General features: G+C 38.3%; 1 protein-coding gene across 1 annotated transcript in view; it reads right to left on the bottom strand.

Moving 5' to 3' along the window:
• The window catches only part of MYO10 (myosin X), a 208,192-nt gene that overhangs the window by 94,547 nt on the left and 90,202 nt on the right, over window positions 1-23,443 (bottom strand). The window contains exons 4-9 of the mRNA XM_067467535.1: window positions 13,772-13,959; window positions 5,794-5,928; window positions 3,884-4,008; window positions 3,564-3,577; window positions 3,386-3,470; window positions 1,322-1,425 (exon numbers count right to left, since the gene is read on the bottom strand). Coding sequence (XP_067323636.1) covers window positions 1,322-1,425; window positions 3,386-3,470; window positions 3,564-3,577; window positions 3,884-4,008; window positions 5,794-5,928; window positions 13,772-13,959 — 651 coding nt within the window. The remainder of the gene's footprint in view (window positions 1-1,321; window positions 1,426-3,385; window positions 3,471-3,563; window positions 3,578-3,883; window positions 4,009-5,793; window positions 5,929-13,771; window positions 13,960-23,443) is intronic.

Below are 23,443 nucleotides of genomic sequence, written 5' to 3'. Positions count from 1 at the left end.
TATAAGGAAAGAGACAATGTCATTGAGAGCCTGAACTGTTTGACCCGATATCTTTTTATTTTCTGTCTCTGCAAGTTTCATTTTCCCACAAAATACACTGCACCTAAACTGTAAATTAGGGATACAGTCAGAAGCAACAACTATATAACTTATTATAGATTGTAATAAGTGGATACTCTCATTGTTTCTCAATTTCACATAATTCATAGGACACAGGAAATCAGAGGGATGCATTTCTTAAGATCTGGCATGGCATCAGAAGCGTATAACTTTGTTCCAGTACCAGTGCTAATATTGGGAACGAGTTGTGAGGAAGATTTAAATTAATAAAATTACCTATTTGTAAGGCACAGTTTATATACCATATTGCTCAATACTGCTGTAGACACAGAGGTTCATTCCCAGTAAGATGGGAATGAACCTATTTTTTGTGAATTTCATTCAATTTTGCCAGAAAACAACACAGGGCACATGGCAAATACACAAAAGCACACAAAGGCAAACGCCACAATCCCTAAAATGCTCCTTGTTCCCCCTATAATCTATCTTAAAATGGTAACAGGAAGAAACGCAACTTGACTTTCAGCTACTATTTTGAAGGATACTACAGAAGAAAATGGAAATATTTTGTCTTTTTATGTGTGCGTGGCAGGAACAGGAATATGCCTGTGAAAGGAAACTATCCAAGTCTAATTTACAGCAAGAATAGACAACTACAGTGAGTCTAGGGGACAATTTATATCTCTGGTATTCACAAGGGATCACCCTACTCCAAAATAACAAAATGTGAAAGTTGCTCAAAGTCCATGTCTATTTTTCAGTACTTCTAAGCCAAACAGAGCAGTTGAACTGGCAGTCCTGGAAGCTTCTAAGATATAAATGTTATGTTTTCTTCACTTTGAATATTGTTTACAGATATAAAACAAAGAAAGAGGACCTAAGGAAGGCAACTGAACAACAGGAAAAGTCAACTGGGGTGGAGCATATTCCTGGAATATGTGCCTTTGCTTATGCTCCTGCCATGTCTTGTCTCTGTATTCCTTGGGGAACTGAAGCTTCAAGGGAAAGGAAGTCCTTTGTGGAAATGGCAGCCAATACTTCCTTCTGCCAGCTTTTTCCTAAAGGAACCGGCTGAGAGGAAGGAAGCGTGAACTACAAGATGCTGTTCTTCAGAGGCACTCATAGTGCATCCAAGAAGTGGTACCTAACAGTTCCTGAAGGAAAGGCAGATTGTGACTGTGCTGGAGCTTCCACTAGATGCTGTGTGGTGGATTGAGATTAAGGCATCCCATGCTGAAAAGAATGGCATCGCCAAACTCACAATGACTTCTTTGAAAGTTTCTTTGTCATTGATTGTCTTGTCCGCTACACATCCAGACTGGTTCAGGTAGTGATAGTTCTCTGGTGCAGATAAGTAAAATGCATCTAGATACAGGAGAAAGCAATGGCGCCATGTTATTGCATATAAAATATGGAAAGGTAACTTACTTTACAGAAACAAGAGAGGTAACATAAAACATCTCTGCCTGTCACTTTGTCTGACATATATTTATTACTTTTATCAGTATTTCAACAAATGGATAATTTCACTAGGCAGTAATAATATTAATAATAACAAATGTCTGCATAAACAAGAAATGTACACAAAATCCCTAAACAATGAAACCACACAGGACTCTGTGTTAATATTAAACCACATCCACTCAAGTCAATAACTTTAAGTGAGCAAAAAGATAGGCAAGAAACAGGTTAAGCAAAGAGAAGTCCTTCCCCCATTATCCCGGAATGCCTGATGCTATGTGTCTCTCTTTCTTCCCTCCTCCCATCTTTTTAAAGACGTAGACTGACTGCAAACTTTGCAACTTAAATTTTCTGCTAGGGATGGGGAATGTTTGATCCTCAAGTCTTTTGGACTATACCTCACACAGTCCTTTATCATTTGCCATGTTTGTTGGGACTGGCAGGAATTTCCCTCTTCTAGAAGTGGAATTGTGTGTCATCTCTATGCCGATGACACACAACGCTACTACTCTTTTCTACCTCACTCCAAGGATGCTCCCCAGATCCTGGCTCAGTGTCTGACAGCTGTGATGGACTGGATGAGGGCCAACAAACTGAAGCTTAATCCAGACAAGACAGAGGTCCTTCTGGTCAGTCGTGAGGCCGATAGGGATAGCCTGCGCTTGAGAGGGTAACACTCCCCCTGAGGTCACAGGTCCGCAGTCTGGGCATCCTTCTGGATTCATTGTTGACACTTGAAACTCAGGTGTCAGTGGTGGCCAGGAGGGCCTTTGCACAGTGAAAACGTGTGTGTCAGCTACAACCGTACCTTGAAAAGCCTGACTTAGCCACGGTGGTCCACGCCTTAGTTACATCCAGAATGGACTACTTTAACGCACTCTACTTGTGGCTACTTTTGAAGAACGTTTGGAAACTGCAGCTAGTCCAAAGGTCAACTGCCAGATTATTAACTGGGGCTAGCTATAGGGAGCATACTAAAGCAGCTCCACTGGCTTCCGACTAGTTTCCGGGCTCAATTCAAGGTGCAGGTTATTATCTATAAAGCCCTATATGTTTTAGGTCCAACCTATATTCACATCTCTTTCTATGAATCAGTGCGGGCTTTGAGTTCTGCAGGGGAGGCCCATCTCTCAGTCCCACCACTGTTTCAAGCACAGTTGGTGGGGACAAGAGAGAGAGGGGGTGGTGGCTCCCTGGCTCCGGAATACCCTCCCAAAAGAGATTAGGTCAGCCGTCACCCTCCAATCCTTCTGATCCAGCCTTAAAACGTGGATTTTCAAACAGACCTTTGACCTTGAGTAGGCTGTAATGGGTCTATATGAGGTTGAAACTCTGGCCCTCTAATTTGTGAATTGTTGCTGGCAGGTAGTTTTATCTACAGATGTTCTGTGTTTTAAAACTGAGCAATTTGAATTTTTGTTATTTGTGTTGGTAGTGGTTGTTGTTATAATTTTATGTGTTATTGTTTTATACTTATGTACCATGTTATGTTATATACTGCACTTTGGAGTGCTTTTGTTAGCTGCCCCAAGACCCTTTGGAGAGATGGCGAGATACAAATAAAGATTATTATTATTATTATTATTATTATTATTATTATTATTATTATGAGGACATAATTTTTGAGACTGAAAAGGGAGTGAGAAACAGAGACTAGTATGTAGGAACCAAAGTAATGAATATTATTCTATTTGTGTGTGTGTGTGTGTGTTCATTATCTATATTTACTATACTCTCTCTCTTTGTACACATGCATATACACATATTATCGAGTTATTTAACAAGCCTGGGACCATAAATGGGAGGTAGAATCATCTCTGAGAAATGACTTTAAAAATTATTCAGTTAAAAAAAAAGCACTCACCTCTTTTTTCCCCCTCAATCCCTGCCAGCAGGGCATAGAATATGTGATAATTTCTCTCTCCTGGGTTTTGCCTTACTACTCGATTCTAGGAGAGAAAATATGTTTAGTGATGTATAATTCATATTCTTGGCAAAACTGTTTATTTTTTTTAAATGTTAGGAAAAAAATATTTTCTTACCTTTTCTAATAAATCTTTTGTAGGTTACAGAAAGATGAGTCAAGGAATAAACTGGTTCTACTGGTATGAGGTAGGGGAACTCAATACATATACATTTCATGGTAAACTTGCTTGGCAAAAAATTTGTTTTACAATTGTCAGAAAAAGCAATACCTAGATTTTTAAAAAGTAAACACTATTCTTTAGGCACAGCATTCTGTTACAAAGGGATAGAAGGGATTATCCAAACTACTGGAATGTTGACAGAAATATAGACAGATTTCCCTTTGCTTTCTAAACATACATGCAGTTACAAAACACTCACAAAAAACAAAGGATACAATCTACTATTTTACCTCCCTGAATGTTGCCCTTCTGACAGAAGTTTAGCTGAATAAATTTTCCAAAGCGGCTTGAATTGTTGTTGTAAACAGTCTTTGAATTGCCAAATGCCTCCATAATTGGACTGTGGGAAAATTAACATACACACCAAAAGTATGAATTGGACATAGAAGATGAAAGATTGCAGGCATTGAGGAGGGGAGGAGAAGGGGAATGGGTATGAGATCAAGAAAGGGGAAAGGGACTCTTGTGAGGGAAAAGAATAATAGGGTCAGCCTCATCTGAAGTCTTCTAGAACATTAGATACACATTTATCAAGATTTATAATGGATGAGAAGTCTGTCTGAGACATTGCACTAAAATAAAATTTCATCAAGGTACAGTTTAGAGGGTGGAACAGTAATCCCACCCATAAATAGTTTCACTAGAAACTAACAATTAAAATCTGAACACATCCATTTGTCTACTTGTCCCCATCACCTCTGGTATTCACATTCTCCCAACCCAGTAAAAGGAAAGAGCTAGTGCCAACCAGTTACCATATATACTTGAGTATAAGCAGAGTTTTCAGCCCTTTTCCTAGGCTGAAAACCCCCCTTAGCTTATACTCGAATCAAAGTTATGTATTCTTTTACTATGTTTTGTTGCTGTTATTATTACAATTATTATTTTGCTCCATTATTATTATTATTATTCTCTATTTTTATTAATACATTTATTATTTTACTCGATTATTGTTATTATTATATTTCCATTATTTTGCTCTATAATTATTGGAAGGATACTTAAGCACATTTACATTAAAGAAGGTTAAATAATGGTTTAATCAGAGTTGTACAGTCTTATCTTAAATTACAGTTTTATGTAAATATTCAAAAACATTTAACCTGCTTAATGAAATTTTATTGGTATCTATTTTTATTTTGAAATTTATCAGTAGCTGATGCATTTCCCACCCTTGGCTTATACTTGAGTCAATAAGTTTTCCCATTTTTTCTGGTAAAATTAAGTGCCTCGGCTTATATTTGGGTCGGATTATATTCAAATATACGGGTATATTATTAAACTGTACAAGGATGTTGTGAAAAGATTCGACCACCACAGCACTCTTAATGCCTCTCTTTTTGCCATGTTCACTCATCAAAATTGCAATTACAATGCAAACTTCTTCGAATAAAGAAAATCTAATTTCATGTACCTAGCAATGTAAAATAAATTAATCCTAAATTACGTGCATGTAAGAAAAACATCTGTAAGGGACATGTAAGGAAACACATGTAACATGTAAGCAAAATCACAGGTTCCATAATCAGTACGTTGGTAAAAAGAAATAACTTGGGGCTTATATGATCAATGGATAACCACAGACATTCCCTACACCAACAAGCCAAGCCATCTGAATAATCTGGCTGTGTCATATGTATGTTTGTATTCATATATTACACTAATTGAAAGATCTAATCACACAATGTGCTTCTGAATACCAGTTGCAGTGAATTACTTTTTTTGTGCCCTAGTTATGAGCTTCCCAGAACCATTGAGATGACCACTGTGAAAACCAGTTCTTCCATGACCGGTTTTGTGGCTTGTCTAGCTATGGAAAAAAATAAAACAGAAACAGGTATCTTGTGTTTGAGATTTAAATGACCTGTTTAGCAAATGCAGAAGTCTACACTTGTGTGTTAAACACATCAGGGAAACAAAAATAGTCTACGTTTAGAAACTATCAGTTTAATTTGGAAAACCAAAAGTGATGGGCAGTGCTTTAGGCTATTTGCAACTCCCAGGTGCTGCAGAGTTTTGTTTCCTAACTGCTAAGCAAGATATCATCTGCTTTGGCATATCTTACATCAACATGTTTTCCTAATTGTTAATTTGTCCTCTGCAAATGGGACATCCATGGCAATACCTGCTCTCCAAAATTGCTTGTTCAACACTAGAGGTCTTCTCCTTACGAGAGAGTTCCAGTGAATGTTGGCTCACAGCAGACAAAAACTTGAGGATCAACTTAGTGCTCTCTGTTTTACCGGCACCACTTTCACCACTGAAATACAAAAGCATAATAAGACTAATTAGTGATTCATACCAAAAATCTTTAAAAAATTAGAACTTACCAGAGGCTGGTGACTGACTCTTATTGAAATACTTTTGTTACGTAACTGGTAGTTGCCATATTTTGGATGCTTTTGAAATGCTGTTAACTGTTATATATGTGTGTGTAGGGTCCCTAGTGGCACAGCGAGTTAAACTGCTGAGCTGCTGAACTTACTGACTGAAAGGTTGGCAGTTCAAATCTGGGGAGTGGGGTGAGCTCCCGCTGTTAGTCCCAGCTTCTGCCAACCTAGCATGTAAAACATGTATGTGTTCCCCTTTCCCTATTCCAGCAAATATGTATTGACTTCTCTCTCTCCATCTTCCTACCTCCCCCTTCCCTCTCCCACCCTCTAAATTAATCTTCAGCTCCTTTGGCTTGGTGTAAAGTGATTTACCTTCCCCCTTTCTTTCTGGTTTTGTTCATTCTCTCGGCCATGACTCCCTATACATGTGTTTTTCTTGGCCCCCCCTGAACAGTTGGATGCACCATGACCTCTGTGCACCCCTACCGGATATTAAACTTGTTTTATGTAAAAATAAACAAACATGCTAATGTGAGTAGATAGGTACCGCTTCTGTGGGAAGGTAATAGCGCTCCATGCAGTCATGCCAGCCACATGACTTGGAGGTGCCTACGGCTCTTCGGCTTAGAAATTGAGATGAGCACCACCACCCCAGAGTTTGACACGACTAGACTTAATGTCAGGGGAGACCTTTACCTTTATATAAATATATGTATATGTGTGTGTGTTAGTTACTACAAGAGTCCATTGTAGTAAGTGAATTAAACAGAAAAATAATTTGTAAATCTTATGTTCACACTTAATGGATTTACCAAAACATTATGTTAGCGTTAATAATGGCTTGATAAATGGGATAAAATAAATCACAAACATGGTTTCCGGGAACTATGATACAGTTTCGCCTGGAACAATGGAAATCCAAGACTTTGCATAATGAATGATCAAGTTGTCTACTAATCTTGTTTGGTAGAGTAATACCATATGAATTGACACATCACCCAACATGTTATGGATGGAGTAGTTCTGTTACGGCCAAGCTTGACCAGTAATAGGGTAGGTCTTTGTCAAGAATAAACAGTGAGTGAGGCACTGATTTTGATAAAGCCAGTGGCATTGAGAATAAAGGGTAACACAAATATATATCTCTGTGTGATTACTATACCATACTGTCAAGCACAAACAGTCCTCAGTACAGAGATGCACTGAGGGAGGGACAGGGCCAAGGAAAATTACTTCTTGGGACTGCAGTGGGAACTTTTTTTGGACTATGAAAGATCACACTTACTGGGATATGATGGCAGCTGCCTTCCAAAAAATACATTTTCCACAGTTGCAAGAATGGAAAAGACTACACAATGTTTTGAGTTGGACTGAATGCCTCAGTAGTAATATAGCTGGGGTTGAGGGTGAGAATGTCCTTCTCAGGCCTTGTGATAAAACAGAAGCCTAAATTATGTACGACTCGTGCTCCCTTCCTCCTTTTGAGTTGCTGAAACCAACTGTAGAGAAACTAATTTCAAAGTGCGATGTGAATGTTCAGTCTTGGTATTTCTGCACCTTTCTGGTTTGCAACAGATCAATATATTTCAAACACACTCCAGTTCAGTCTCTGTGCTGTATTATCTCCCACAATAGATGAAATATAAAGGTCTAACAGCTGACATATTTGTCAAATGATTTCTTTCATCTTGAATAAATCTCTACATCAGAAGTTTGGTGCTTGTGCAAATGGTAGCTCAATGTATGTGTCTATTAAACTGGAGATGCTAAAGCTAAAAATCCAATTGTAGATGAATTTCACACCTCAGGCACAGTCTTTCCTTTGACTACATTCACAACAATCTCAGCTGCTTTGAAATCATTACATACAAAGAATCGGAAATGAGAGAGGGGTTTATTTTCCTCATATTACATGTTTTATACCAGAATATTAAAACTGTAATATTCTGTTTGAGGGGTTGCAGGTTTCACCTCGAGTTGCTAGTAGCAACTATAAAAAAATTCTCATAAGCAAGAGGAAGAGCTGCCAGTATGCTCTGTCATAAAATGGCTTTGTTTCAAAGATCTTAGCAACATGCAGAGGCCTGGGTCCTATCCGTAAGTCCAAATCCAAGCCTTCTCACTGAATCATCAGTATTTGTATAAGAGTTGACTTACAAATATATCACTGAAGTCGGCCCTCCACATTTGCAAGTTTAACTTTTGAGGATGTGATTATTAGCAGATTTCATTAATGTGGTTTCTTTTTAAATCCTTTAGTGCGACTCTGCTCAACTTCTGCCAAAAGCTGACCATAGACCTGTGCTGGAGGACCTAGAGCAGTGGTTCCCAACCTTAATGCTGCAACTCCTTAATACAGTTCCTTATTTTTATTGCTACTTCATAACTGTAATTTTGCTACTGTTATCACTTGTAATGTACATATCTGATATGCAGGCTATATTTTCATCCAATGGACCAATTTTGGCACAAATACCCGATGCACCCAGATCTGAGTACTGGTGGGGTTGCGGGGAGGGGGTTGATTCTGTAATTTGGGAGTTCTGGTTGCTGGGATTTCTAGTTAACGTACAATCAAATAGCATTCTGACCTCCACCAATGATGGAATTGAACCAAACTTGGCACACAGAACTCCCATGACCAAAAGAAAATACTGGAAGGTGTTGGTGGGCATTGACCTTGAGTTTTGGAGTTGTAGTTCACCTACATCCAAAGAGCACTGTGGACTCAAACAATGATGGATCTGGACCAAACTTGGCATGAATTCTCTATATGCCCAAATGAGAACACGGGTGGAGTTTGGGCAAAGAGACCTTGATATTTGGGAGTTGTAGTTGCTGGGATTCATAGTTCACCTACAATCAAAGAGCATTCTGAACCCCACCAATGACAGAATTGGACCAAACTGTCGACACAGAACCCACATGACCATCAATACTGTATTAGTATCTATCTGTTTAAAGTGTAAAGGAATTTATTATGGAACACTCCCCATTTTTTTCTAGTTGAAAAAAACATATATATTACAGTCACTCTATGTTATATTCAGATTCCTGGGACCACACAAATCAAGAAATAATTGGGCAATCCACTAGAGGGCGTGCGATGCCCTCAAAAAACAAAACTACAAAAATAGTGCTCAAAAAGTTTCATACTATCTTTATGAACTACAAACAAGACAAATACAAAGTTAGTACAGTAATCCCTCACAACACCTTAGAATGGTAAAATGGTGCATACTGATCAAGGTAAGCCACGGCTTTCTCACAGAACTGTTCAAAGCACTATGATTCCACTATAAAAACAATGCTTCCATTCGATGGAATCCAGTCTCTGCCTCCTAAACTGGAAAACACAAGATCCCATGCAACGCAGCCCTGGTCGTTTAAGTGGAATCACTAAAAAACTAAATTAAAACAAGCATCAAACTAAGTTCTTTTAAAAGAATTATTTGTTGCTCCCACCCCTTTTAAAACTCGTTGGTTTTGTATCTGAAAACTTGGGTTTGAACAGCAGCATTATTGGATTGCTGTGAGTTTTCTGGGCTGTATGGCCATGTTCCAGAAGCATTCTCTCCTGACGTTTCATTCATGTCTATGGCAGGCATCTTCAGAGGTTATGAGGTCTATTGAAAACTAGGCATGTGAGGTTTATATATCTTTGGAAAGTCCAGGATGAGAGAAAGACTCCTGTCTGCTTGAGGCAAGTGTGAATGTTGCAATTGGCCACACTGATTAGCATTTAATGGTCTTGAGGTTTCAACGCCTGGCTGCTTCTTGCCTGGGGGAATCCTATGTTAGGAGATGCTAGCTGGCCCTGATTGTTTCATGTCAGGAATTTCTATTTTTTGAATATTCCTATTTATTTACTGTCCTGATTTTAGACTTTTTTAAATTCTGGAAGCCAGATTTTGTTCATTTTCATGATTGCCTTCTTTCTGTTGAAATTGTCCAAATGCTTGTGGATTTCAATGACTTCTCTGTCTGACAGTGTTTGGTAGAGTGATCCTGCATTTCTGTGTTCTCAGATAATATGCTGTGTCCAGGTTGGTCCATCAGGTGCTCTGCTATGGTTGACATCTCTGGTTGAGTTAGTCTGCAGTGCCAAAAGCAGCGCCCAAACACGAATCAAGGAACTTGAAAGGCAGACAAGAGTTCTTTCTCTCACCCTGGACCTTCCACAGATATATAAACCTGTTGCCTAGTTTCCAACTGACCTCACAACCTCTGAGGATGACTGCTACAGATGTAGGTGAAACATCAGGAGGGAATAATTCTGGAACATTGCCACGCTGCCCAGAAAACTCACAGCAACCCAATAATGCTGCTGTTCACACCCAAATTTTCAGATACAAAGCCAAGGAGTTTTAAAAGGGGTGGGAGCAACAAATCATTCTTTTAAAAGAACTTAGTTTGATGCTAGTTTACAGCCCGGAAAACTTCCAGCAACCCAGTGATTTCAGCCATGATACCCTTCAACAGCAGCATTATTCCTACCCACTAACAGCAATGGGATGGATTCTGTTTTGGATAATAGTATTCTTATTGATTCCATTTAACCAACATACAGGCATGGAATTAACCTTTTAAAAATCCTATCAATTCAAAGTGTTTTCAAATATTCCTGATACAGCCCAAATGAGAGGAACGAACAAAAAAGAAGAATCTGTGCAAGAACAACATTTAATACTCTTATGTTCCAGAATAATTTCATTTAGAATAAAAGAAGGTAAGAATCAGCCAGTGTACTTGGCCCTTTCCCCAGCTCCTCCAGTGTGCAGCAGAGTGAGAAGAGAAGGCAACCAATCACACTAGCAACACAAACTCCAAGTTATCTATTTTTATTAGAACTCATAACAGCCAAGAGTACAACCCATGATCATAACTGTCACTGGACAGAGATGAGAGAATGCTGAAAGACATGCAGTTCCTACTGTATTTGGCACAGCGCAGCGGCTTTCATCACACATTGCCAAAAACGTGACTAATGTCGAAAGGATTTCCTGCTGTCTCTGTGATGAGAAACTGCACGAATCTGACAGTTCCAAGGATCTTGTCCCACACCCATCTCTTTTTGCCAGGGATCCATCCTACTTATAGTTACACCTATTCTCTGCAGCAACTTGCTTTGCCTCAATTCTTCTGGTTTGGTGATTACTACCCCACCACCCCAACCCGCAATGCATTGCTGTCTATTGAGGTGAAAGCCTTTTAGTCCGATCCATAGACACTAATACAATACATAGAGGAGTACCCATAAGAAATTGCCACTAAATCTAACAGATGTCTTCAGTGATACAAGACCAATTTAATCTAGACAAGCCATAATATTGAAGATGCTTTCCAGAAATTCTATAAATCCCAATTTACAGGCAGCCCCCAAGTAGTGAACAGGATAAGGTCTGTAGATTTGTTCTTAAGTTACATTTGTTTGTAAGTTGGATTAGATAATTTTTAAACTGTTAACTCCAGCCAGAAATACATATTTTTTAGCCTTGGGTAGAATAGGGAAGGGTTAACACCCCCATGGTGTTTGTCCTGCTGTCTGTGCCCCTGATTAGACGATTTTACCTCACTTTCTGCCCCTGTGATCACTGGATTTTGAAAAAAAAATGGCTTGCTGTGAAAACAAGGATTAGTGATGAAGCTTCACTTTTCCCCCATTATAATTCTTTCGGCGGGTAGATTTCTCTCACTTTCTGTCGTCTTACACCCATTCTTGACTATAAATCATTTGTAAGTCTAATATTTGTAACTTTGGGAATGCCTGTAAAGAATCTCTTTTTTACTTTAGATACGATATTTTGGTATGCTTCCATAAACTGCCCATGGTACAATGGACTAGTGACTTTTTTGAGAAACATTAGAAAGAAAATACTACCTTCCCTACAATTGTTTTCTCATATTCCACTTTAAAGACATTTAGTTACAGTATTTTTATTCTGCCCTTCTTACCCCGAAGGGGACTCAGAACACACATATACGGCAAACATTCAATGCCATTATACACTGACAAGGCAGTCAGCTTTAGATAGATAGAGATGTATATATAGGCTTTCCCATCTTTGGCATCTTGGAGGCTGTGCTTGGTTCCGGCCATGGGGGAAGGAGGGGTGCTGTCGCTCCACTTTCCATGCCAAAGAGCTTTGATCATAAACTTTTTCTTTGATTGAATTGCCGGCATTTTTTCTGGCATTTCCTTATGGGTGCCTTGAACACCTTCTCACTTAAGGATACCTATTTGTCTACTCACATTGCTGTTTTCAAAACTACTAGGTAGGCAAAAGCTGGGCTAAAAGCCAGGAGCTCACCCTGACCCGGGCTTTCGGTTGGCAAGGTTTACTGCAGCTGGGGGTTAACCTGCTGTGCTAAAGCCCTACAACTGAAGTATGTATATACTATTCCCTATTGATGTAATACATATATTAATTATATTTTAATTAAAATATCAATGTAAAAAAAGAAGCTCTACTTCAAAATAAACCTGTAGGTTGAACCATATGGTAAGTTTTTAGAGAGTCAAAAAGAATACAGTTAAGGCTACTGAACGGTTCAGCGTCTCCTCAGCTGGAAGCCTAAAAACCTAAGAGTGGAACTAGATGACAGATTGCCAGGTTTCATTAACAAATACTAGTCACAGATGCAGCACTGGAAGAACAGCATAAGGTTAAATATGCCCTCTCCGGTTTCCTGCATCTCTTCTATAAAGTACTCGTTCCTCAAAATGTTTTGCAGCTTTGAACAAAAGTTTGGAAACGTACACTGGCTATATAAATATACACTTCAGGCTCCCAGACAATCAAATTTGAACACTCTGTAGTCAGATAGCACAGCATAACAAAGGGATTTAGCAGTTGAGGGAAAGACCCTGTCCAGCCAACAAAAACAGGGATAAATTAGTTTCTAGGAAGAATAATGGCAAGCACGAAAGCTGAGCTTGCACTATACTGCTCTCTCCTTTAGCACTGGTCATTGTGATGTGAGGCTTTGTGATGTGATATGGTCTGGATAATGCAGTTTGGAGCTGCATTTATATGGTCAGTGTAGTGTAGTTTAACCTTGCTGAATTCAACTATATGGGCCTACACTGAGATCAGGTGATAGCAGGGCACTTGGGAAGAGAAGTAGGAAGGCAACACAGGAGGAGAGGATCTCTGATCGCTAGTAATACACAATCACTGAAGCCGCACTACTCAGAACACCACCAAACACCAGAGATGACCTTGGACATTATTTTAGCCTCATTAAATGGAAATACAGTTTAGAGAAACAACAGCGGAAACAATCAAGTTCAGACAAGCAGATTCAGCCAACCAGCACAGGCAAGAGCTTTAATTGTTGATGTTTTTATTTATAAGCTTTCTAAAGGTCTTTCTTTCCATTTTTGGATGGACATGCTCATTCAAGACTAGTGGGGACAAATTAATTTGCAGCACAACAAGACATAACCTAGTGGGGAAATCAGAGTGAAATGAGGTCTATGTGAATAGGCCATAAACAGAATATGTGATGTGTAGATAGATAATTGAACAGATAGATTATATGACAACAGTATATATACATTGAATGAACTCTTGCCATTCAAAAGAGAGAAATTATTAAGGGTAGCATTTTCAAATATATCACAATTTCAGAGTTACAGGGGAAAGGAGGAAAACATGCCCTCTTAATTTATTTCCTTATTTCTGCTAATGTGTTGCCCTCCCAATCTCCACAAAAAAATAATATTCAAGAACAAAGGCTGAAGTAATTAAAGCAGCAGTGAGGTACCTGATGAGAACACATTGGTTGTCATGGCGTTTCCATAGGCAGCGGTAGCACTCATTGGCAACAGCAAAAATATGAGGTGAAATTTCTCCCAAGTGGTGTCGGCTATATTCTTCCACAGTGGTGCGGTCGTAGAGGCCAGGGATGGCTTTGTAGGGGTTTACGGAGGCAACTATGGAACCAATGTAAGTCTGAAAAAGAATGAGGACACAGGATTTGATGATTTGGCATTTATACAATATGGTATCCGCACAACTCCAGGTATTCAGTTTCGCTCCTCATGCTATTTAACATAATGTGAACCCACTGGGAAAGGTTTCCAAAGTTTTGATGTTCAGTATCACCATGAGGGTTTCCAACCAACTCAAAGTAAGCTGTTTTTCTTCTATACCAGTGATGCTTAATCCATACAAAACACATTTGAGAGGAAGGGCAGGGAACAGGGATTCAGCTCGTGATGAACAGGGTCACACTGTCCATGAAATCTCAGGTTGGTAGAAAGGTGGGACATAAAATAACTAAATCAACACGTTAGCTAAGTGTTAGTAACATGAATTTTATGTACTCACATAGACACATACACATTTTTAGAGTTTAAACTGTTTGTTGCAATACATTTTACTGTTTATGTATGTATAGTTATCAAAAGTCCTAAGACTACAAGCAGAGGCATAACACCATTGCTCAAATTCATTGGAACTTGTGCCACAAATACCATCTGCCTGCGACAAAGAACTGGTGGGATCACAAGCCTGACAAAGTTACAGAAAATGAACACATTAAGCTACTTTGGAACTTCCAAATTCAGACTGTGAGTTTTGGAGCACGATACTCCTGACCTCACAATCGTTTTAAAAAACCAAGTATGGATTGTCGATGTTACAATCCCAGCTGACAACAGGATTGAAGGGAAACAACTGGAAATGCTGACACGATATGAGGATTTAAAGATCGAACTGCAAAGACTCTGGCACAAGCCAGTCAAGGTGTCCCGGTGGTGATTGGCACACTGGGTGCAGTGCCTAAAGACCTTGGTCTGCACTTAAACACAATCACCACTGACAAAATTACTATCTATCAGCTGCAAAAGGCCACCCTACTGGGATCTGCACGCATTATTCGCTGATACATCACATAATCCTAGACACTTGGGAAGTGTCTGACATGTGATCCAATACAACAACTAGCATAGTGATCTTGTTTGCTGTGTCCTAATCTTGTTGTGTTTCAAATAATAATAATAAAGCTTTATTTGTATTCCGCCACTATCTTCCTGAAGGGACTCGGGGCGGCTCACAGAAAGCATTCAATAGATAATAGATAATATACAGATGCCAAACTTAACAAACTTATCTTGCTTAGACAAGGTATAGTCTTTTAAAAAAACTTAAAATGAATTTTAAATAGTTATCAGTTCACCAATTTCCTCTTAGGTTCAATATACATCTGACAAAAGAATCAGGCATGATCAATGTTCTCAGTCCCATCAACATCCCAAAATAGAAATGTAACAGTTTTAAATAATCTGCAAATACTTTCCTTCAAGACACAGAGTATACGTGACTTGAAAGTTCTGTGCCAAAAAGATCCAGGCAGGTATTAAATCATTTAAGAACATGCTCCCTTGATGAAATGAAAACACATGAAAAAAAAGATCTGATTATTACAGTGTCTTGATAAGAGATTGATTTTTTCACTGTGTTTATATTAGTGGTTTCCCCCCAGGACACAAACCTGTGGTTCAAAGGTTCTGAGGCTTAATGTTAAATCTGAAGAGATTTTGGCCACAGCAAAAAAGTCCCAAAGAACTGCAAGAAAATACTCACTTTTTTCTTAAAAACAACAGAATTTTTCATTTTCTTCCTCAAAATTCCTCCATGTTGTTAGATGTCTGCTAAGAACACATGCTGTCATAACTTGGCCAAGATTGTGAAGAGGAGTCACTCATGAAAACCACAATAGCTGTGGTAGATACTTGATCACTATTATTTTGTGAATTTAACAATAGCTCCACACATAACTATTTTTCCAGATAACTTAGTTGCTCCTATTTATCCAACTGGAACCTCAACAGGATTCCAGTTGTACTGTGAACTCTCCAGCAGTCCTGGAGCCTTTTCACACTACATAATTATAGCGCTATCATTCCATTTCAACTGACACGGGAACATCCTGTGGAATCCTGGGATTTGTCATTTAGGAAGGGGTATTAAAGACTTCTCCATTGGAGAGCTCAAGTATCTCACCAAACGACACTAGGTAGGATTCCTTGGGAACAATCACAAACAGTTGAAAGTGAACCATAAGTGCTTCAATTCTGCAATGTACTCTATCAGAAGTGTTGGGATTGACATTATGAGTACTCAGAAAGCAAAACAGACATTGAACAGTCATTCATTTTCACATTTGACAAATGTATCACCTAATCCTGTATTAGATATACTGCTCCCCCTTACATTTATGATGATGATTTGTTACATTTATATTGTACCTTTTTTTCAACGAGTTCATATCTTTCCTACTACTCCATATGTCTTCACCATAGTGTGATGACAGAAAGTGACCCAAGATCACATAGTGTGTACTATGGTGTACTGTTTTTACTGTTTAATGTTATTGCTTTAATCTTATGATTTGCTTTATGGTTTATGTGTATTGTTGTATTGCTGTTTTATTGAGGCCTTGGCCTTTGTAAGTCCTTCGGGTTCTTCGGGAGATGTCAGCGGGGTACAAATAAAGATAATAATAATAATAATAATAATAGTGAATTCCAAGAATCCTGCAAGTCCAGTCAAAAACGTCGACCATTACACCATATTACACATGCCATACTGAAAAAAGCAAGGGTTCTATGATCCTTCTATTTGTAAGACATATGAAACTAAAAGATCACCAACCACATAGTTTACAGTATATATAACTAGCTGTCCCCTGCCACACGTTGCTGTGCCCCAGTCTGTGTATATGTGTTTTGTGTATGTATATGTGTGTGTATATATTTGTGTATGTGTATATATGTGGTTTTGTGCATGCATTGTAAATTATTATTATTATTATTATTATTATTATTATTATTATTATTGAGCTTTTTAAGTCTCTTCCGCTGTGTTTTTCAGTGTTTTTATGAGTGATGGTCACTTGTTGGCCTGATAGGTATATTGTGTCTAATTTTGGTGTCAATTCACCCACTGGTTTTTGAGTTATGTTAACCCCACAAATAAACATTACATTTTTATTTATATAGATGGGAGATAAATTCCTGAACTTACCATGGAATCGTGGATAATAGTGAACCCTATTAAAATGAATAGGACCTAGAAAATTCCCTGAGATATACCCACTGTAGGAGGATCACCTGGAGGACTTAGTGGGTAGAGGTCATACTATATTTGCATTGTTAAAGAAATACAATAGTCCCCCCTCGGGGGTGAAAAGGACAGGGTACAAATGTATTAAATAAATAAATAAATAAACAAATAACAATGTTTTCCATTTCAAGGGAAGGACATATTTTTTACAATTGCATCAACAAAGCTATTATGAGGAATGTAGTCACACTGTCATCTTCATTTCCCCTCATAGTATATACATTTTAGAAGCACACACTTTCAAAAGGAACTCACACTGTTTCCCCCTGCCCTGTGTTTTCCAATCCATTTATCCACTCACGAAGGTGGTTTGCTGACTATAAAAAGATGTTACTTGTAAGTCTCTTGTTTTCCTTCAGCTTTTTAGAGGATTCTGTGTATTGTGTTACAAGTGACTCACTTTGGAAACTCTTTAGAAGTTCTATTTCAAATAGGCATATATACTCAAAGCTGACGTTTGCCACATGTGTTGAAAACACCAATGACTGCAAGTTTAAAACACTGTAGATAATGGTAATAGGTTTGTTTCGATTCTGGCATCTGCCAAAAGGTTTCAAAGACATACTCAGTGCCTTACTTGGATCAGATCACTGATTCATCAAGACCAGAACCTTGGCCACAATCCCAAGAACCACTCAACTTGTTCTGTCAAAAGCCTCCTACCATCCACCGCACAGACACATATACTAAGTGGCAAGCTATTTTTGAAACCAAGCAGAGGGTCAAAACAAGTTGTAATATGATACAGGGTGGGGTGGAAAGGGCCAGCAATTTATCCAATTGCTTTTTGAGGCAGCCTGAACAAAATTAAAATCTTATTCTGCACTTTGGTCCTCTGAGAAAATCACAAAACAAGACCCAGAAGTAATATAAATGCTCTATTGTTTACTTCCTAGCACCTGGAATCAAACTGCGTCTGCACATGGAGGTACCATATTTGTAGCTAACAATTATATATAACTGCCATTGATAAAACATACTCTGTTGCAGTGCTGCCGGCAATGTTGCAGCACTGCTGAAAATAATGGTCCATGGACCAATGATGGTCCATGTGTTATTAGCTGCCGGATTCTGTAGAGTTTCCAGGAAATAAAAGATTATCGCCAATGGGCACAAATATTCTACCAATCTGTGGCCCATTAGGCAGAAAAGGCAACATCTGGCACTAGCTTAAGCAGCTCTGGTTTATTGTGCGGAAATTCCCAGCTTTCCCTCTCTCTCTCTTCCGATTCAGACTCTTTACCATAAGATTACTGTATTGTTTTGTCTTCCCTTGGCTTCATGATATAAGCCAAGTAGGTCAGCAAAAGGAACAGAAGTCAGCACAAAAGAAGACCCGAGGCAGCAGGACAATTCAGCGCACTGCTTTTTTTTTGTCTTATCCTAAACAGTCATAATTGATGGGCACATACATTGCTAGCCATGATATACCAAAATTGTGGGCAGCATGGTCTACACTTCAGCTTGTTACATGCTAATTTGAAACGGACTGGGTTCAGGTTTCATCCTAAATTATACATTAAACATTGGAGGCCAAACATTTTTTCTCAAAAGCAACAGTTTAACATGTCAATGTGATTATGTGTTCCAAGAAATCTTCTACCCAGTCATATCATTTCTGTTATGAAAATGTCAAACCCTGTAATCACACTTTATGTTCACACAAGAGCTCGCTGAATCTCATCATCCAATACAGCGCACACAACATATTGAAAATCTTCACTGAAAAGCAAACAAAAGATAATTTAATTTTGTTCCAAGTGGAATGTGTTTTCTTTCCCATCGCTCTAGCCTGCAGCTGGTTGCAAAGACATGCTTCTGCAAAAGGGCAAAAGGGGGTTTGTTTGTGTGCATGTATGGAGGAGAGAAGGCCTGAATAAAGGTTGCAAGGAATTTATTCCTCACACAAAAGTAATCTAGATCAAACACCGGAAACAACTACTGGCAAATAACAAGTAATGTGTAATTAATTCCTATACCAATAACAATGGTATCGTTCCATCATATTATATTGAGGGATGGCTTCATCCTTTTGCAGAGTACTTGTTACTGTTTAATTACTTTGATAGTTACAGTCATGCAGCTACACGAAAAAAGGAAAGAGGACTATGTCATGAAGTGGTTCATGATGTTTCTTATTCTGATGATTTACGCTTCATTGAAAGTATTGAAACACCAATACAGATTATTGGAGAGTTTCTTTGGACTACCAGCCCAGAATCTTTCAATATTCAGATTTTTTTAAAGTAAGTATCTAAAAATATGAAGGTAGAACAGTACAATGGTTTGACTATTGGACCATGACTCTGGAGACTGAGGTTAGAATTACTGCTTGGCAAGTAAACCTATTCTCTCAGAGGAAGGCAAATGGCAAAACTCCTCTAAACAAATCCTACCCAAAAAAACAACAACCTTGTGATAGATTCACATTAGGGTCACTGTAGTAACACAGTCTAAAATATAATTCTTTACCTCTAAAAGTAACTTCTCAAGCACCAATCCAAATGTAATGTTGTATTAATAGAAGCAGAAACAGATTAGATTAATTCACTTTGAATCTCCTTGTGGAGAGAAGAAAGCAGGACATAAATAAAAATAAATAACAACAACAATTGGATTGGTGGGGAAAATTTACTGTATTTTTGGCTAATTGTTTAATTCAGAATGAGAGAGAACGTTTATAAGACCGTGCAAACATCTGAGACTGATTGACAAAAAAACACAATTGCTATGTATTGTTTGAAAGGAAGCAAGTAAATTAACACACTTCATTTCCAGAGAATGCAATTTACTCCCTTTTTGTCAGAAAAAAAGATGACACCGGGGAGGCATAAGTGGTCAGAGGTTGCAAAGGTAGCCAGAACCTTAAACAGGGCCAGATTTATTCCATCCCCACAGCAGACTGCCAGCATACAATACTGTCACAGATTCAACTTCAGCTATTTATGTTTCCTTAGCAACCAGTTACCTTTAATCTCAACATTAACTATAATCAACACTAACCTGGCAACTAGGATTTGAAATTTGGATTCAGATTCTGTTTTTGGATGGAATCCTACTTAACATGAGTCATTCTTCATGTTCTTATTATGGATATGAATAGTGGGTTTTTCTTTTCATTACCCTGTTTCCCTAAAAAAAAGGCCTAACTGGAAAATAGCCCTTGCATGATTTTTTTCAGAATGCTCATAATGTATTCCCTACCCCCAAAATAAACCCCAATTAGGATCATTAGCCAGACGGACAAATTTACCAGTAGTACATCCTGTTGTAACACATACAAGCATATTGAATTATGAAATAGCAATATTATTCTTTATTTTTAATATTGAAATATAATTAAATATAAATTAATAATATTACTGGCATTAATAGTTAAAATAAATGATAACACACATTATAATTCAGTGTTTGTAAATATCCAAGTGGGTGCCTTTGGACAAGAGGTAAACCTTATGTAAACAGATGAACTTGAAATTTATTGCCAAACGATCAATCCGAGTAAAAACACAACACATAAATAATGTGCGCACTTGAGAAATGAAAAATAAGACATCCCCTAATGCATCTTTTGGAGCAAAAATCAGTATAAGACCCGGTCTTATTTGGGGGGAAATATAGCAGTTACATACACTTTGGCAAATCAGAAAGATTAAGGCTCATACTATACTCTTGTCAATACTCCAAGTCCTTCAATATCTCCTGGCTGAGCCTAATTTCAGTGAAGAATTTGCCAAGATAGATTTACATGGTAGAATACAGACTCATAACAAACTGAGCAAACAATCTAAAGAATTGGATTGAAAGATTTAGGGCCCATTCCTATAGTAGTTGCTCTTCTTGAGTTGTTAAATATACACTGGAAAAAGTTACCTCATTCTTTATTTCCAGCATGATACAGTGTGATTTACTGACAGTACAATGTAATAAAAATATAGTACTCTCGCTTATCCTATATAAAAGAGCCAACAAAACGTTGTATAAACGAAAATGTCAGATAATAGGGACTCTCCTACTGTTACCCATCTGATGCGGCACTAGACACCTAAAATACTAACAACAGAGACTCAAAGAGTTAAGGCAAAGAATTGGGGGGAGGGCGCCGGGGGGAGACAACAAGAAGTGAGAGAAAGTTTTCCCTCAGAAGAGTTATCATGAGAAAAAGGTGTCTCGACAGAAGCTTTATCACCAATCCTTGTTTTCACAACAAGCCTGTTTTTTAAATCAAAATCCAGTTATTACAGGGACAGAAAGTGTTCAGAAAATTTCACCTCACTTTCTGTCCCTGTAATAACTGTCTGTCTATCATGTTTGGATTGCATAGAGAAGTTGACATACCTGTGGTGTTTGTTTTGCTGTCAGATAGATATGGCTGGAGTTCAACTTTAAAATGTACCTGTTCCAATTTACAGACAAGTTCAACTTAAGAACAAACCTACAGAACCTGTCATGTTTGTAACTTGGGGATGACCTGTAAATATCAGGCCACAGGAGAGGGCAGGAGAGATATTCAGTAGTAAAACTGCAGGTTTCCCTAAACCAGGGGTCCTCAAACTTTTTAAACTGAAGGACAGGGCACAGTCCCTCAAACTATTGGAGGGCTGGATTACAATTTGAAAAAAAAATGAACGAATTCCTATTCACATTGCACATATCTTATTTGTAATGCAAAAAACACGTAAAAACAATACAATAATTAAAATGAAGAACAATTTTAATAAATATAAACTTATTAGTATTTCAATGGGAAGTGTGGGCCTGCTTTTGGCTGATGAGATAAGGTTGTTGTTGTTGTTGTTGTTGTTGTTGTTGTGTGCTTTCAAGTCATTTCAGACTTAGGTTGACCCTGAGCAAGGGCCGGTTAAATTACCTTGGAGGGCCGCATCCGGGCCCCGGGCCTTAGTTTGAGGACCCCTGCCCTAAACTATAGCTTAGAAGGAGATGTGGAATTTCAAAGAAGCCACATTGCTATCATTTAGTTCAATGTTACTAAAAGTGATTATCTGTGGACCAATGTTGGTCCCTAATCTGCTGCCTGACCATGAATAGGAAAGAAATATACAATGTTAGCCAGTGCGCCAAACATGGCTGACAGTCCTGCACAGATTAAGAAGCAACGATGTAGCTAAAACCCAAACCAATAAGATGATTAAACTAATATCTAGAACTTGGATACTCTATAAAAATGTAACAGCTTAGGGAAACAGACCTACTGACCTGCATTTCTAAAGTATTTCTGGCATCTGGCTAGAATCCAAGAGCGAGCAAAATAATTCATTGTTTTATTGATCATTAATGCGCAGCCATTAGCTCCCTGATGGATCTCTTGAGAATAAAGCTAGACAGAAAAGTATGCTATAATTAGATGGATCAAGTGTTATTAGAGAAGCTTACTGAACCAAAATGATGAAATAAAGCAATTGCAGAGCCAATTAAATCTGATGAAAACTGTTCCAATACATTATTTGAATGCTCCAAGTGTAAGTTCCACAGTAGTTTCTTGATATCAAAAAATAAAGCACTTCCTTCCTAAAACATTGAAATAAAATTGTGATTTACTAGAAAATTAACCACAAAAGTGGGGGGGGGGGGGTTAATATGTAGGGCTGGTCCAAGATGTTTTACTGCCTGAGTTCTTTTTTCCACAATCTTTTCCTCCTTCTCTTGGCCATTGCTCTCCCTGTTGCCTTTCTTTTCTTCCTTGTTTTACCTGCCAAATGGCAAATTCGCTAAGCCAAGCCAAGAACTTAGGGAAAAATATGGATGTGTGTATTCATGCATATGCACCTTCAAGTTACATGTTAACTGACAGCAACCCCATGGATTTCACAGAATTTTCCTAGGCAAGGAATACACAGAGGTGGTTTTGCCAGTACTTTCCTCTAAAACAGTGCTTCTCAACCTGTGTGTCCCCAGGTGTTTTGCCCTACAACTCCAAGAAATCCCAACCAGTTTACCACTGTAAGGATTTCTGGGTGTTGAAGGCCCAAACATCTGGGGACCCACATGTTGGGGAACCACTGATCATCTGGGGAACCACTGCTCTAAAATAAAGGCTGCAGCAACTGGTATTCATTGGTGGTGTCCCATCCAAAGATATTAATCAGGACTGAATGTTGTTTAAGAGGCGGCTCCCTTATTGTGTTCTTAGGATACATCTTAAGAGACAAGAATGATACAGATGTTCAGTCCATTTAGTTTCTTATAAACTTGTTAATTCAACTAACTCAGCAGCATAAAATAGGCATGCAAAGATATGTAGGAGATTAATTTGCTATCAAAAGAAAGACAGAGGAGATTTAAATTA

This window comes from Anolis sagrei, chromosome 4, assembly GCF_037176765.1.
Source record: "Anolis sagrei isolate rAnoSag1 chromosome 4, rAnoSag1.mat, whole genome shotgun sequence".
Classification (NCBI taxonomy): Eukaryota; Metazoa; Chordata; class Lepidosauria; order Squamata; family Dactyloidae; genus Anolis; species Anolis sagrei.
Note: the sequence above shows the minus strand (reverse complement) of the source record. Positions and strands in the feature narration are given on the sequence as shown.